This window comes from Ambystoma mexicanum, chromosome 8, assembly GCF_040938575.1.
Source record: "Ambystoma mexicanum isolate Mex_15411 chromosome 8, UKY_AmexF1_1, whole genome shotgun sequence".
Classification (NCBI taxonomy): Eukaryota; Metazoa; Chordata; class Amphibia; order Caudata; family Ambystomatidae; genus Ambystoma; species Ambystoma mexicanum.
In genome coordinates, this window is record NC_090929.1 from 620,915,433 (window position 1) to 620,932,475 (window position 17,043).

General features: G+C 45.6%; 1 protein-coding gene across 1 annotated transcript in view; it reads right to left on the reverse strand.

Moving 5' to 3' along the window:
- The window catches only part of DDOST (dolichyl-diphosphooligosaccharide--protein glycosyltransferase non-catalytic subunit), a 320,262-nt gene that overhangs the window by 151,714 nt on the left and 151,505 nt on the right, over positions 1–17,043 (reverse strand). Inside the window, exon 7 of the mRNA XM_069610325.1 lies at positions 11,299–11,447. Coding sequence (XP_069466426.1) covers positions 11,299–11,447 — 149 coding nt within the window. The remainder of the gene's footprint in view (positions 1–11,298; positions 11,448–17,043) is intronic.

Here is a 17,043-nt window from a genome sequence, read left to right on the forward strand (position 1 = left end):
ATCAGGAACTACAGTACAACTTCTGCAAACTCTCCCTGCAGTTTACAGAAAGGGGTGGTCTGGCTGTCTGTTAGGGAGAATTCTCATTTCTGTGCAAATTCCCTTCAGCCTTGGAGACCCCTAGCTCTTTAGCTGGACTTTAGGACTTTTCATTTTTATCCTGGTGAGAGTGAGGCTTTTTTCACTCATTTATTTTTGATTTGGACTGATGTGTTTCTATGATTTTGGAGTCTGACAAACTCCATAGGCATCACCTTTTGTACTGTGACACACAGCACCTTCAGTGCAGTGTCACAGAAGTCCTTTGAATGCCTCTTAAGGTGGATAAACTATTGTTTCCAAGAGTAGTAAAGTGAACTTTACTTACCCTTTTCTCTTTGTAGACCCAGCACACACCAGCTTATGGGGAGTGCTGGGGGTTACTTAGTAGCCCCTTTGTCTACTTTCTCATGTAACATTTTTATGTTACTCTCACTACAATTAATGGCTGGTGGCAGTTTAATTTTCCTACAATTGTGCGTTTTTAAACGCAGGCTAAATCCTCAGCTGCAGTATTGCACCCATGGGTGCCCATTTTGTCAAAATGGCCCAGTCTTCTTTTTCAGCCATTTCTTGTTTTGATGTCCGAGTTTTACTCGGAGCGCCACACCAGGTTTGACCCCTTTGTTTGGTCTTTGGCGGGCTTCAGTGCTGAAACCTGCCTCTGGCTGCAGAGTGTCTGGAAGGGCAGGAAGCGAGGGAGGTCCCCGAAACTTCCTTTGCTTAGTCTGCTTGGTTACAGGAATGCACCCAAAGATGATTGGCCATCTGAATGTCCTTGCAGGACAGCCACCCTGCTGTGAGAGTGACAGCTAAGCTGCAAATGAATGGGAAAAACCTGCATAAAAGGCGAGGTCTTTTGGACAGAAGGCAGAGTCGGCCACTGGACAAAGAATCCAAAGAAGAAACTGGAGGAGAAGCCTGCTGCACCCTCCTGGACCGTTGGTTTGCCCGGTGAAGCTCCAAATTTTGTTATCGACTAGAGAAGACTGTAATGGACTTCTTCCCTTGCATTGGTGGGACCAACCGACCCAAATACAAACTTGCCTGGAACACCCAGCTTCCTGCTGGCTGTACTTTCTTGCTGCTGCAGGAATCGAGTGCCAGGGGCCAGAAACAAGTGCATCGTCTTTAAGCCGGACCCGAGCTCCAGGAAGATCCCAAGGGCCCTCCCTAAGCAGGACGACCCAAGCATGAGCCACCTCAACAGAGTGCTGGACCCCAGAAGCAAGAGGAGTCCATAAGGTGTCCAAGAACCGCGGTAGTGCTATGGACCGCTGATTTGGAAAGAGCCCTTTGCTGCCGCCGACCTTCAAAACGCAGTGCATGAGTCCCCAGACGTCCTCTCTTGTCCCCACGACTGAGGCCCAGGAACACAGCATCTGTAGGACTGCAACAGGAACAGAAGCCAGCTGAAAACTCTTCTTCCAACCTGAGATACTGTCTTAACTAAAGGGGTACTTACCTTTTTGGGTTGTAGCTCATCTGTCTCCCTCGAGACATACAGTAGCTGCTTTTTCTGCAGAGTTGCTTGCAGCTTTGCTTTCACAAGTCTTACAGCTTGTGGCCCAACAGTGATTCTTTTCTACAAACTCTATATAACATTGGGCAAGACTTTTGTGCCATCTACAAGAAGTGCCTCAGCTCTCCTGGACTTTGTTCAATTGACATTGGCTGTCCTGGCTCCCTGTAGACTCTGACCATTTGACTTAGTGTTCAACTGTCCCTCATAGGTGGTACATAAATTACGTGCATTGCTGGGAAAGGGTTAACCTATACTTCATTGGGGATTGTAAAGTACTTACCTGTTCAGAGAACCTGTTAACCTTTGTTTCCTTCCCTAACCTTTTTCCTTTTCCACAAGCTCAGTATTGCATTTAAGTGCCAAAAATTGGTGGATCAATGTCCACAGTGTCCTAGCAATTGAAGTCACATCAGGGCTTAGGAAGTGTCTGTGTGCCACCCCAAAAGGGTATCTAGTTAAATCTGAGTAAGTATATTTTATTGTTGCCTTTTCTAAAGAAAATTTATTTTAAAACGGATGGTTCAATAAATAATAATTGTACTAGACAACCTTGAGAATGGTGGCCCTCCAGTGCATTACCACGGCTGATTTTACACCCTGCAAGTAATAAATTACTAAAAGTTGTTTGACTGCCACCACCCATTTAAGAGAACTTGCAATTTTGTAACAACCGATAACGGCTAAGAAAGGGGATACAGTGCATTTCCCCAGCACTCCACATAAGGTGTGGTGTGCTGGCTCACTATATAAATTGTAAAGGCAATGGGATCCTACTTTACCCCAGTACGCTGAAGAGAAATTAATTACAAAGGGAAGCCCGTTAAGGAGAATTCTCATAAATGTGCCAATTCCCTTCACCTTAGAGACCCCAAGCAACTTTGCTGGATTTTGAGGACTTGATTTTCTTACCTGGCAAGAGTGTGAGCCTCTTTAAGGACTACTTCTTGCTTTGAGTTGGTGGGATCAATCAACTCGTAAGCCACCTGAATACCATTCTCGAAGCTTGTTAGGATTAACCAGAGGGAAGGACACCAGCTTGTGTGCTTGAAGAACAGCTACTTGAACTGAAGTGACTCCATTTTGTATGCGTTTTCCGACGATCCCGTACAGGAGTCCGACGGCCTCCCTCTTGTCCCCACGACTGAGGCTCAGAACAGTGAGGTCTGCAGGAACCAACGACTTCAGCTGCATGTTTCTTCATACTTAAGGTACTGTGCCAACCCGATTGAGAGAACGCCACGCAGGGAAAGTTTGTGAAACTTTCAACTTGCAGGTCTAATCGGCTCGTTACCCAACAAAGGATTCTTTTTCGCCTAAACTACTTCTGAGAACTTTAACAAAGACTTTACCGTTTGATACCAGAACTGCTCTTTCCTATCCTGAACACTAGCCCATTGACTTTGGCCTAGGCCTATTGCACTGTTTAACAAGTATATGTGATCTATTCAACTTACCTTGTCCCTTTCTGCTCACTTCTAAGTAACTGAACTGCTATTTGGCTCCTATTTCAGGGGAGCTCAAACTGTCTAAAAGTTTTGTATTGAAGTGTATTGGTTTATAATATTAAGTTGCCTCCTTCTAGTGAAATGTTTTCTAAATGACTAATAAATTAATAAGTGTTTTTACCAAGAAACAAGAGTATAAGTGTCTACTTGAACCACTGTGATTGTAAGTCCTCTAACTTCTTTTACTGCTCACATTCACTCTTGAGATAAGCCTGGCTGATCAGCTCGCTACCAAAAACTGTGTGGTACAGACTTCTACCAAAGGTTGGTTTAGCTTACACCTGTTGTCCTAATTGTGTGTGGTGGTCCCAGAGGGTACTGCATGCAATTCTGCCTAACACAGGTGGCAAGCAGTGAGGATAAAGTATAGTTGTTACATTGAGAGTGCTGCTGCTCTTTTGTTCAAATAACCTTCACAAGGCTAAGCACCACTAGAAAATCAATTGTTTTATAATGCCATATATGGATAACTTCAAACAGGAAGCCCTGATCATTCTAACATTAGATCAACTGAAATGTGTAAAGTATGGTCTCGCTCTGTTAAAGGCAAGAAAAATGAATTGATTGAGAAATTGTACAGCTATAACCCCTACCCCCCTCAGCAAATGTTGATGAGGATGATAATGATTCAGAGTCAAGCTCTAATGTTATTGATGAGTTAGAAGAGTCAGGGGTCTCAGGATGTGAGCTCCACTGCACCTCTACTTGCTTTAGGTCCTCAAGCTAGAACTACAGGGACCCTACCAGGTCCAGTACCAAGTCCAGAATGGGTCTCTTGAAAAGATTAAACAAAGCAAACATCAAGAATTCAGGTTCATGGAAATGAATCGAACTTGAAATTAAGAAATTGTCTCTTGAAAATGGTTCTCTCCCAGAGTCTGCTAGGTCTTCCAGTCTCAAGAGGCCTTGCATGCCTAAAGAAGCTGTGAATATGTATGAAGTGAGACTTGATATTTTATATTGGTTGGCTGCTTTTGAATAGAACTATGGGATTCAGGGTTTCACAGGGAATCAGTTGATTCCTTGGCTTTTGTCTAGGCTCCCCAGGATGCAACTGATGCCGTTATGGAGGTGGGGGAACTTGAAAGATTGGAGTATGAAAATGTGAAGCTTGCTTTAATAGTTAGATTTGGGAAAACTCCTTCCAAGTACCTTAAGAGGTTTAGGACCCTCAAAAAGCATGATGGTACCCCTTGGGCTACCTGGGTGTGTGAATGTTTGAAAAACTTCAATGGTTGGGTAAAGGGTTACAGAGTTAACACTTTTGAAGGAATGAGAAATCGATTTTTGATGCCTGCTCTCCTGAGCTGAGACAGCACTTGGATGACTCTGGAAATTGATCCAAAGTTAGCAAAGGCTGCTGACTTGTGGGTTGCCAACAGGGCTACTCAAGGATTCTGGGGCAACTCAAAAAGGATGAGGGGAAACAGTACAAGAAAGATGACAAAGAGAATTCTAATACCTCCAATCCAAAAGAGGGCCCCAAACATAAGGTTAAACCACAAGGGAAACCTAATAAGGCTAGTGAAACCTCTGGTGCCAAACCACGTCAGCAGAAACCCTCATTTGTCAAAACATTTGGAAAATGTTATGCTTGTGGGTCTACTGACCATGTGAAAGGGGATCCCAGATGTAAGGGTAAACCTTCAGGGATAAACACTGTCTCCTTAGCCTTCTCCCCAGAGGGAGAAATACATTCAGCAATTGGAGACTTTTGAGTACTGGCTGAAGACCCCCATTTGTAGTCGCTGCCAGTGTTTGTGTCCCTGGGTCTGTGGGAACAGCAGAATTTAGATGTCCAATTCAATTCCAGACAACACAAAAGTATATTACAAGGACAGTGTACTTTTAAATGGTGAGGAACCCCCTGCCATTAGAGGCACTGGGGCCAGCATTACAGTAGTGGAGGGATCTTTTTTCAAGGCTGAGGATGTTGCTAAGGCACCCAAAGGCTTCACTAAGCTTGCTGGGGGTCCTGTCCAAATGCTTCCTAGACTACCAGCTCTCATCCAGTGCAACAAAATGACTGTCAAGATACATGTTAGTGTGCAGACTGAGGTGCCTGGGGGAGTCCTGTTGGGGAATGACTTAAACACTGAGTTGTATCAAGCACCCCCAGCAAAAGGAAACAGGAGCAGACAAGGAGGGCCAGGGAGAGTACCTTAAATGGCTCTCCAGAGGCTTTTACAGACAAATAACACCCAACCGACAGGAGCTACTAACTGCTATTTCAAGGAATAATGAGACAAAGGGGAATCCCAAGATCTCAAGGAAAAAGTCAGAAAGCACTCCTGTGCAACCAACAAGGACATCCGAGAGAACTGTCCAAGGTCACACCCGTGACTGCTCCACCAGCTGAGGCCGAGTGTGAGGCACAACAAGGAAAGGTTGAATCAGCTGCTGAAGATTCAGAGCTGGAAGAAGACCAGACCCCTGTTGGAGATCTGGATCCTAAAGACCACCCTGAGCTGCAGTCTTTACTGGCAGAAGGTGGCCCCTGTAGGGCAGACTTCCGCAGAGTCCAGAGTGTCCTACTCTTGAGGGTCTTCGCCAACAAGCAGCTTCCCAGCTGGACGGGCAAGGGAAGCATAGGTTGCACTGGGAAGATGGCCTCTTCTACAGTGAACCAACTGAGTCTATCCCAGTGGACTACAGAAGACTTGTAGTGCCTCTAGAGACAAGACCCCAGTTCCTACAGTTAGCCCATGAGATTCCTTTGGCTGGTCACTTGAGCTTCAAGAAGACCAAGGAGAGGCTTTCTCTACATTTCTACTGGCCTAAGTTGGGGTCTGATGTAGATAAATTCTGTAGGAGATGTCACAGTTGTCAGATCTCAGGCAAGAGTGGAGCCAAGAATGTGGCACCTTTAGTGCCTCTCCCAGTGGTGGGAGTCCCTTTTGAGAGGGTAGGAATCGACATTGTTGGTCCCTTAGACCCTCCAACCTCTTACTATGCTACTAGGTATCCTGAAGCTATACCTATGAGAACTGTTACAGCTCAGGCTGTTGCTAAGGCCCCGATTGGTATTTTTTACCAGAGTAGGTTTTCCTAAGGAGGTTATCTGACAGGGGACCCAATTATGTCCAACTACATGCAGGCCATGTGAGAAAACTGGAGTGAATTACAAGTTCTCAACTGCCTACCATCCACAGACAAATGGATTGGTAGAGAGGTTTAACCGTACTATGAAGAGCATGCTAGGTTCCTTAGAGGAACCTCTTAGAAGAAAGTGGGACCTTCTACTGCCATGCCTTCTATTTGCTTATAGAGAAGTCCCTCAAGAGGGCGTTGGATTTAGTCCCTTTGAGCTTCTCTACAGTCATCCAGTTAGAGGTCCATTGGCCCTAAGGAGAGGTTGGAGAGTGCTCCTTCCCCAAGCCAGTGAGAGTAACTGACTATGTGTTATGTCTCTGGAGAATGACACATGACAGAAGCATCTGATAACTTTAAAGCAGGTCAGACTCTGGTGAAGCATTGGCATGACCAGAAGGCCAACATGGTTATTTACTCAAGACCAGCAAGTTTTAGTTATGGTTCCTAAAAGGTTTGGACCTTACAGGACAAATGGATAGGACCCTTCAAGGTAGTGGGAAAACTTTGAGGACAGCTATCTGGTGGACTTAGGCAGGCCTAAGGAGGCCCCCAGGGTCTCACACCAACTGTCTAAAAGCTTATGTCACAAGACCAGAAGTGGGAGCTTTGCTTCTAGCGTCAGCACAAGAGGAGAAGGAGAGTGAACCTCTACCTTATCACCTCAGGGGACAACCTTTAGATGAGAAAATAGGAGTTAATATCTTCTAATCTGACACTAGAACAGGAGGAGTGCACGTTTCTGTTAAATCTGTTTACCTCCCTGTTTTCACCATCAGAAGGCTTGACCCCTTGGGGCCAGCATAATATTCTCCCTGGTGACCGTTCACAGGTTAAAAGCAGAGGTTACACAATGTCAGAATCCACATAAAGGAAGGTCAACAAGATGCTTGATCTCAAGGTAATAGAACCCTCTACTGCCCATGGTCTAGTCCAGTTGTGCTAGTACCAAAGGCAGGATCCAAAAAGTTGATTCTGTGTGGACTATAGAGCTCTAAATGTAGTCACAAAGACGGATGCCCATCCTTTACCTAGGACAGATGATCCGGTGGACAAACTTGGTTCAGCCAAGTACCTCTGTACATTTGACATAACGTCAGGCTATTGGCAAACAGCCCGAGACCATGCCAAGGAGAAAACTGCATTTTCAACCCCAGCAGACCTCTACCAGTTTAAGGTAATGCCTTTTGGATTAAAGAATGCACCTGCAACATTCCAAAGGATGGTTAATCAAGTTCTGAATGGGATGGAGGACTTCTGCATGGCATAATTGTAGGACATTGCATTGTTCTACTTGGAAAAAACACATTGACCACTTGGATATTTTTTGCAAGCTCTTGAGCAGGCCCATCTGACCATAAAGGCAAGTAAATGTCAAATTGGTCAGAGCAAAGAGGTCTACCTTCGACATGAAGTAGTAGGAGGTGAAATAAGGCCATTGCCTAGCAAAGTACAAGCTGTACAAGAATGGGCCATCCCTACTACTCAAACCCAAGTGAGAGCCTTCCTAGTCCTCAGTGGTTATTATAGGAACATCATTGAGAACTATGGGTCCATAGCTTCTCCCTTGAATGTAGTCTCTTAGCGAAAATTTCCTAAAAATGTCAGTTGGAATGAGGAATGCAACAAGACATTTGAAGGACTTAAGAAAGCCCTTTGTCAAGCTCCAGTCCTAAGAGCTCCTGACTACAGCCAAACCTTAATTGTGCAAATAGATGCTTCCAATACAGGTATAGGTGCAGTTTTGAGTCAGCTGGATGAGAAAGGTAGAGAGCACCCCATCTGCCTCATCAGCAGAAAGCTGAAGGAACCAGAAACAAGGTGGGCAACCATTGAAAGAGTATGTTTTGCTATTGCATGGTCACTGAAGAAGTTTAGACCATACTTGTATGGATCTACTTTTGTGATTCAGGCTAACCACCAACCCTTGAGATGGTTAATGCAGATGAAGGGGGAGAAATCCTAAATTGTTACGATGGTCAATCAGCCTCCAGGGGTTTGATTTTACCATTGAACACAGGTCAGGGTGTAATCACCAAAATGCTGATGTCTCTTCAGAATGTTTGACCGAAAACAGTGTGGTACAGACTTAAAGGTTGGTTTGGCTTACACCTGTAGTCCTAATTGTGTGTGGTGGTCCCAGAGGGTACAGCATGCAATTCTGCCTAACAAAGCCCAACTGTTAGGACAGTTTTTCTGAAGTCCTAAGGGCTTTGCAAAACCATTCAACTGAGACGGTACAAGATTCCACTCCAAGTATAAGGCTGTACCACCCGAGTATACGGTAGCAGAAACAGAGCAGCCAGGCTCATCTTAGGAGGGAATGATAATTTTGCATTTATATAGCGCTACTAACCCTCAGGTATCTGAGCGCTACTTATTACCCACGGTGTGTGGTGCTCATTTATCGACCTCGGAAGGATGAATGGCTGAGTTTGGCCCTGCCAGGATTCGAACCTGCGTTAGCAGGATCTGCACTGATGTCAAAGCGAGCGCTCTACTCGCTGTGCCACTTGACCGGCTGAGGGAGAGAGGGTTGTAGTACACTAAACCTGTAGTACACCAAGGATTCAATAGCAACATTTACAACCTTAAGCATAAACAAAGTTTTCTTATGAATACAATTAGGCCAAATTAAGTCTTTGGGTAAGTACTGGTCAGACAAACACATTTATAAAAACACTATGCTTGAAGGCACACACCATAACACCTTATTTAGAATACCTAACAGTAATTCTAGGGAAGTCAAACCGTATAAACATTTAGTATAGGTTACACCTATTCATGGGGAGTAAAACAAATAGTTTTGCTGGACTTTGTTTCCGTGGAGTGAGCCCTTTTCTCACTCTCCCATGTGTTTTGACCCGATTTGGATCATGTTTCTCCTTTGTTTTTGGAGTCCGACAAACTCCACAGGCATCTACTTTCTGTACGGTGACACACAGCACCTTCAGCATCCTTTAGAATTCTGATATTGAGATTTTATTTCTATCGCGCTCGTTCACAAGTGTTTCAGAGCATGACAAGGCAAGGGAGGGGAACAGGGCCGATCAAAGCCAGCGATCTTACTAGGCCCAGTGAGAACGCGCAAGTGCATGGGAGAGGGGGGGGGTGGGGGGAGGAGTGGAAAGTGCAAAGCAGAGGTGAAACAATAAAGGCAACAATGGTAGTGCAGCCAGCAATTTGCAAGTGCTAGGTTTAAGGTAGCAGACAGGGTAGGTCTGATAAGTGCAGGAAGAAAAAGGGGGGGCTGTTTGGGTACAGATACAGTCCCCAGTGCAAGGGGTGGCCCGGAGGCAGTGCGGGAGGGTGGCAGGGTGAGCAGGTACATGGACCCGGAGGACAGAGGGTGGTCAGGTGCACGGGGCCAAGAGAACAGATCAGCAGGGGAGAGGGGGAGCGAAGGCAGAAGAAAAGAGGAATGTCTTGAGGTGCTTCTGGAACCGGAGATAGTTCTCCTCAAGTTTTAGAGTGGCAGGGAGGCTGTTCCAGAGGTAGGCCCCAGCCGAAGACAGACCTAGCCACAGCTCATTTCTTTGAAAAACGACTGCCCTGAGGGAGTTGGCGGTAGATGAGCCAAGAGCTGTAGAGGGGAGGTATTTGCGGAGGGATAGTTGAAGGTATTTTTGACCCAGGCCCCAGAAAGCCTTGTGAACAATGCAGAGGGTTTTGTATAATCCTTGCATCCACTGGGAGCCAATGGAGAGATTTCAGAGCTGGAGAGATACGATCCCAGGGCTCAAGGCCAAGGACAAGTCTCACAGTCCTGTTCTGGGTGAGTTGCAGAGGGCGGAGAGTAGAGGCATGTAGATTTAGAAAGAGGCTGTTACAATAGTCCAACCTAGAGAGAACCTGAGCTCGGGATACCATGAGCTTCTGGGGGAAGCAGAGGAAAGGCAGAGTAAGGATTAAATACCTTTTCTTGTGTGAACTACAGTTCAAGAATAGTAAATTGACTTTGCCTACCTTTTCACTTTGGCTTTGGAGATCCAGCACACCCCATCTAATGTGGAGTGCTGGGGGACGGGGGCGCAGGAGGGGTTACTTAGTAGCCCCTTATCCTACCTACTCATGTAACATTTAGTATGTTACCCTCACTACTTTAAATGGCTGGTGGGAGTGGTTTAATTTTCCTACCATTGTGCGTTTCTACCGCAGGCTGAATCCTCAGCTGCAGTGTAGCACCCATGGGTGACAATTTTGTCAAAAAATGGCCCAAGTTCTTTTTTTGCCATTTTCTGTTTTACTCTGAGCCTTTTGTTCGTTTTGCCTTTGGCAGGCTTCAGTACTGACGCCCGCCTCTGGCTCCAATGTCTGGAAGGGCAGGAAGTGAGGGAGATTCCTGAACTCCTGTCCTTTGTCTTTAGGAATGCCTGAATGCACTCAGTCCTGATTGGCTGGCTCCCCCTTGCAGGACAGCCACCCTGCTGTTTCAATGACCGCTAGGCTGTGGGTGAATGGGGAAAACTGGATTAAAAGGCGAGGGTTTTGGATTAAAGACAGTCGACCACTGGGAAAGACATCCAGAAGAAACTGAACAAAGCTTGCTGCATCATCCTGGAACGTTAACTGCCAAAAGTTGTCCAAAAAGAAGGCTCCAGAACACAGATAATAGAGCTCACAACCTTCTTTTTGGACAATTGAATCAAAAGCCTGCTCGAATTCAATTCAGAAACCTCTTCGCAATAAATCTAGCAATACAAAAAGAACACCCCTGCAAAAGAATTAAACCAGAAATACAGCCACATTAGCAGCTCAACGGGCCAATTAAACTGGCAAAACACTGAACAGCTCAGCAGTTGCTACCTTGCTATAGTAGATTATTTATTCAGTCACACTACAAAGTGAACCTGGTTGCCACAAATCAACCTATGCAAACAGGGAAGAGTTGAAACCTAAACAAAAGCAATAGAGATAGAGATGCAGGAAACAAGCTGTGCTTGGCTACAACCATCAGAACAAAAATGTGCTGGTACACAACCTGTCTAGTATTTCCATGGCACTACAAACACCACTAGCCAATAGTGATCATCCAGGTACACCAGTCTCAAATGTGAAGCAAATTCAGACTCCTAATAGTGTTTCAAAGATTCCAACAGAAGTGGTCAACGACCTATGATCAAACAGTCAGATGCACACCTCACAGAATCCGGCACAGCTTTCTGTACAGCAGAGTTGAAGAAGGCATCACTGAAGAAATCCAGGGAGCCACTGAAGACCACTCTGGCGTTATTTCTGGCTTGGAGCCCAGCAATCAGTAGGGTGTTCTTCCCAACAGCATGGGGATACTGCAGTAGCAAAGAAAAGAGGATTTGAAGCATTTCAGAACAAGAACAGTACAGAAAGCAGTAAACAAAGGCCATTGGAAATTTACAGCGACAAACATTCTAGAGCAAACAGATAGAGCAGATGGATATGGCATGCACTGGTACTAGATCAATAATAAACTGCATTGAAGGTGTTACTACTTACAACAACCCTTCAACATGTGCCCTTCGATTAAGAGGTGTGAAAAATAATGCAGTTCGAGAGTTAGGATGATTTTCTTTAAGTCATGTATTAAGGGTCTTCAGGTACGTCTGACTTAAATGAGTACCAGGGAAGTGGAGCGAGATGGTTAACAGGTACAGTGCACACTTTTCTTTAACTGCCATGGGTCCCCCCTGCCCCCCGCCAGTGCCAAGGCCTTTTTTGGTGATTTCAGTATTTCACCATGCAAAGCCTTCTAACATTTTCTCCATTAACCCCTTAAGTGCCAAGGACGAGCTATCTCGTCCTTGGCACTGGTGAGGCACTTAAAGGGTTAATACCAAAACAAGAGAAATTCCACAAACTATACTTTCATTCAATGTAATCTTCATGTAAGAAAGTGATAAACTTCACTAACCGTTAAGTAAAACGGGCAACACATTAAAAGGCAAGTCAAACTGCTTCAAAATACTACAGTGCAATAAAGTGTCTTAGATGGGGAAAATGAAATTACAGGAAAGTAAACCTTTCCATTATGGTTAGAAAGTTGTGTAGAGTTATTTTGCTCCTGGATAGGGCCAAGGAACGCCTGGTTTGCTTGACACCAACTGACACTATGAGCTACTTTTGGCTTTCCAATTCAACTGGTGTCGCACACATACCCGACATTAACTGTCTGGAAATGCCCATAAAAAGATGCGCTAGTAAACCTCTAGAAGACATGTAAAGCAGTAATGGTCATATGTACTGGACACAAAGTTATAGTGGTGGAAGTTTCATAATATGAAATCCTTCCTCATTCGGCAGCAGCTGATAGAAGAGGAATGTTTAAGTCAAGTGTCAGCAGAGAAATAAATGCAGCAATAAAGATCCACAAATTGATGCAGTAACAGATGTAGTGGCAGACTTATGGATGGCAATGAAAGGTAATGACTAAATGAGAGGTTGCAGTTAGACAGAAGAACTGACAGCAACATCAATGTAAAAAGTAAATGAAGGGGAAAGCAATTTTAAGAGAAAGCAAAAAAGCGAAATGTACATAACATGGCAAGAAACAGGATTCAACAGAAACCGCAACATGGTAAAAGACAGCAACATGGAAACGAGAGGAGGGGTTGGAAGGTGTTTGCATTTGTGTGTGCAAGGTACCGTTTGAAAAAGTACAAATTCTGCCATCTTTCAGGCACTCCAGCGTGGCTATTCTGGGGCATGCATCACAGTATTAAATCACTATACAAAGGCAGCATTTTAAAAAAGAAAATCTTTTGCACTCATTTTCTTTAGTCAAGATGCTACTTCCAGAGGTCATGCTCCTCAAATTCAAATTTGGGACCCTATCAATTGTGCAGATCACGGAAGCAGTAAAAGGGTCACGTTCTGAAGTTCCCGTGAAGCCCACAGGTGATAAGAGAACCCAGAGAAGATGATTGAAGCAACAAAAAAGAAAAAAAAATACAAAAAAAAAAGGAGACAATGACTTGCCAGCAGTGCTGAAGTGTCAGGAGAGCAAAACCCAGGGTCCGAAAAAAGTTTTGCAACAGGTGCTTACCAGTTTCCAGTAGCAGTGTTAAGATGGGTTCTAAAACTCAACCCTGGGGTGGATTCTAAAACTCAACCCTGGGGTGGAAATCTCAGGAGGCCACCTAATTCTAGTGAACCAGGAGTCTTGAGAGGTTAGCCAAAACCCAAGCAAGGCATGTGGAAGAGCAGTCACGGTTTAGTCTCTGGTATGATTGAGAGTGGTCTAGGGCCTCAGATCTCAGAATAAAACAATCTTTTAGTTTAGACAATCAGTGTATACAAATAAAACTATTAGACCTTTAAGACCACATTAAGAAACGAAACTAATAGGTAGTATTACCACACAACCATTTATCAGAAATACAAACATTGACTGTTAGGTTTACATATAATGCATCAACACTAATTAAATCGGGTAATTCAGATTAATAATCGGCTGCAGATAAAATGAATAGAACCAACACAATCCCAATTCCCTTTTACTGAAGCCGTTCAGCCCTAAGATGTGTGGGGCTTAGTGCCCGTTAGGCAAGATTGTATGTAGTAACCCCGTGGGAGACTACACCAGCCTGGTCCTCTTGGAATTGGGTAACCCAACCTTTGGTATAGGCCTGTACTACACAAGTTGGTAGTGTGACTAAGCAGCCAGGCTGATCTCAAGAGGGGTCAATGTAAGATGTAGGGTTGGAACAGATTCAAAGTGACAGCTATTCAAATAAAACTTATACACAAGGTTTCTTGATGAAGTAATTATTAATCAGTCAGTTTTAAAATAAGCCTTCTTTACAGGGGAGCAATATGAAACACTTTAATACACTTCAAAAATACACTCAGCTTCAGTAAATAAGTAGATACTGTTTTGGGATGGCACACCGACACTTCCTACACCCTGAGGCGACTTCAATTGTTAGGACACGGGACATTAATATATCACTCGTACATTTAAGGCAATACTGTGGTTTGTGGAATAAGGAAAAGGTTAGGCAAGGAAACAAAGGTTAACAAGTTTCTTAAACAGATGAGCACTTTTCAATGCCCAATGCAATATAGGTTTACCCTTTCCCAGCAATACAAGTAAGTTATGTATGACTTTTTGCAGGGACAGATCAAAGTCTGAGGTTAAGGAGCCAGCACAACCAATGTCAATTGAACAAAGTCTAAGGGAGCTGAGGCACGTCTTGAAGATTAGCACAAAAAAGTCTTACACAATGTTAGAGAGTTTGTTGTAAAAAGGAAATCACTGTTGGGGGCGTGGCCAGGCAGACCGCCATGTGGACGTGTCTGCTGTAGGCTCCGTGAAGGGCACCTGTTTAAAGAATATTAAATGCCTCGATTTTCAGCATCTGCGTATGGAAAGTGAGCAGAGAAGCCCTGGAGTCGCAGAGGCTATGCTTTGATCAGTTTGAGCCCTTCAAGTGGAACCTTTTGGTACGTGAAGTCCTGCCCCGTGTGGGATCGCTGGTGTACAAAATGGCAAGCGGACCGTTGGAACTGTCTTGCCGCAACGCCTGGGGACTGCAAGGACAGTATGGAGCCTGGAATCATCGTGGCGTTCCTGAACAGGAGAGGTGCCAGAGTGTGCATGCCGCAGGAGAGCCGGAGACTAGCCGACGAAGCAGCGCCGGTCTGGCTCTCCCCTGCTCGGCACGAATGTGGAGGAGCGCGCCTTGAGGGTGGTGACCAGGCTGGCTGGCAGAGGAGAAGGTAGGGAGTAGTGCCGGGCGATCCTGCGCTCTGTGGCTCGGTTCGCCACGGTGAGGGCGCCTCCTGCCTTCTCCTCTGGAAGTGTCCTGCTTTTCTCAGACAGCTCCGCGGGTCGAGGGGTGGGGGAGCGGAGCCTGACTTGCTGCCCGGGGGAGCGACCCATGAACTCTGCCAGCGGAGACCTGGACGTCTAGGGTGACAAGTGCCCTAATGAGCGGGAGCGGAGCTCTGAGCCTGCTGCCCGGGTTTGAGAGGCTCGTGGCTCTGCTCTGGTGGCAGCGATTTGGGTGCTGGTCTGCGGGGCGAGTCCCTTGCTAGAGGACCTGCAGAGGAGACCGAGTCGGAGGGTTGCACATGGTCTCAGGCTGAGAATGCGCTAAACCAGGAGATACTGGCTGTCGCTCCCACCCCTGCTGGCCCCTAATCTGTAGGCGTACCAGCACCACTACGCATGCCGCCTATGGGCGGGCCCCCTCGCTGTGGGAACTTTGGGGCCGGATCCCGGCATCCAGCACCGTCTCCTCCCGACAATGCCCAGGTCAGGACACAAACAGAAGGGGAGCGAGATCACGGCTTACCCTATGCCTGCTACACCCGCACCTCAGAAGATGCAGTCTGTTGCAGCGGAGGTTCACGCCTCCCAGGGGTCTGAAGCAACTTTTGATCCCGCCTTATCCAGGCAATACTTTGAAGGAATGCTAAAAACTTAAGCATGACATTACACAGGAGATAAAGCTTGAGATTCAGTCCTCAAAAGATTCCTTGGCACGCTCCATTGCTGAGGTAAATTCCAACCTGACAGGTTTGGAGGCCAGGGTCAATGATTTGGAGAACCTAATGTGAGCATGAGCACGGGAATGATGACCTCGCCAAAAGAGTTCGCAATGTTGAGGATCGGCTTGAGGAAATGGCAGCTAAGCAAGCGGATTTGGAAAACCGCTCAAGGAGGACCAACATCAGGATACGGGGAGTGCCAAGACAGGTTCAGGATCTCCCTGAATATATGCGCGCCCTCTTTAAATCTTTAAGCCTTGGAGACTCAGATGAGTTAATCCTAGATAGGACCCACCGGGTCTATTCCTCTGTCCAGCAAAGCGGAACCTCCTGCCCGACATCCTTTCTAGGGTTCATTTCTTTCAACAAAAAATGAAATAATGGCAGCAGCCAAGAGCAGAACCAGTGGAATTCCGTGGCTCCTCAATATCTTTATTCCAGGATTTGTCAACATATATTCTGGCAAATCGTAGGCACCTCCAGAAAGTCACAACTTGGTTGCAGGCGAAGAGGGTCCGGTATCGGTGGGGGTACCCATTTGAGTATCATAACTGATCCTACGCTATTGGGTCTGAGGATGAATCTAACGAGCTGATCCAGGAATCCACCAGCGAGTCGGGTGACAGGAGTGCCGAAGTCTCAAGGAGGTTGGCTCTGAGATCCACGCCAAAGGACAGGAAGAGAAAGCCCAAAGGTTGGGCTCCGGTTCAAGTGTCCAAGGAATCTGATCACCTGAAGATGGGGAGTACTGGCCCTCCCCGACTTGGCGGGGTTCATCGAATTTCAGAGTTTCTACGAGTCTACCTTGAAGCAGGAAAGCGTCCTGTAAAGTGAAAGGTGGCGGCTCCTAGTATGTTGAAGGTTTATTTCTTCCCCTGCGGCAGGGTTCTGTCTGACAGAACATTCTGACTATTAAGTGGCCGGTGCAGCTTGGCCAGGCTCCTGGGATGATGTTCCAAGCTGGCTGCGATATTATATTGGTATAAAAAACTGATTTGATGTTTTGTTCCAGGTTTTCGCTGAAAATTAATTAACGTTTGTTTTTTTGCAGTAATGAATAGGGTGTGAGTTTATAGACTACAGGGAGTTTATGCTTAACAAATGAGCAGCATTTATTATACATTGCCCCCTATTTGCGCAACGCAGACTGGAAGATGTAGGGGCAAATATGAAGTGTGCTTTGTTTGGGCACCCAACCCTTGGAATACGCACGTTACTGCTACCCTGAAAGGGTGGTTGATCAAGTTTATTGCTCTGAAAGCCTTGCAAGCGATCTTTACACCTTCTACCCACTTTTTATTATTTCTTTATTTTTATTGTTTTTTTACTATTTTCTCTGTCATCCTAAGGAGTCTAGGTTACAAACCTTATTGCAAGATATACTCTCGGTTGTTCTGCCCTTGATTTTCGTATTTC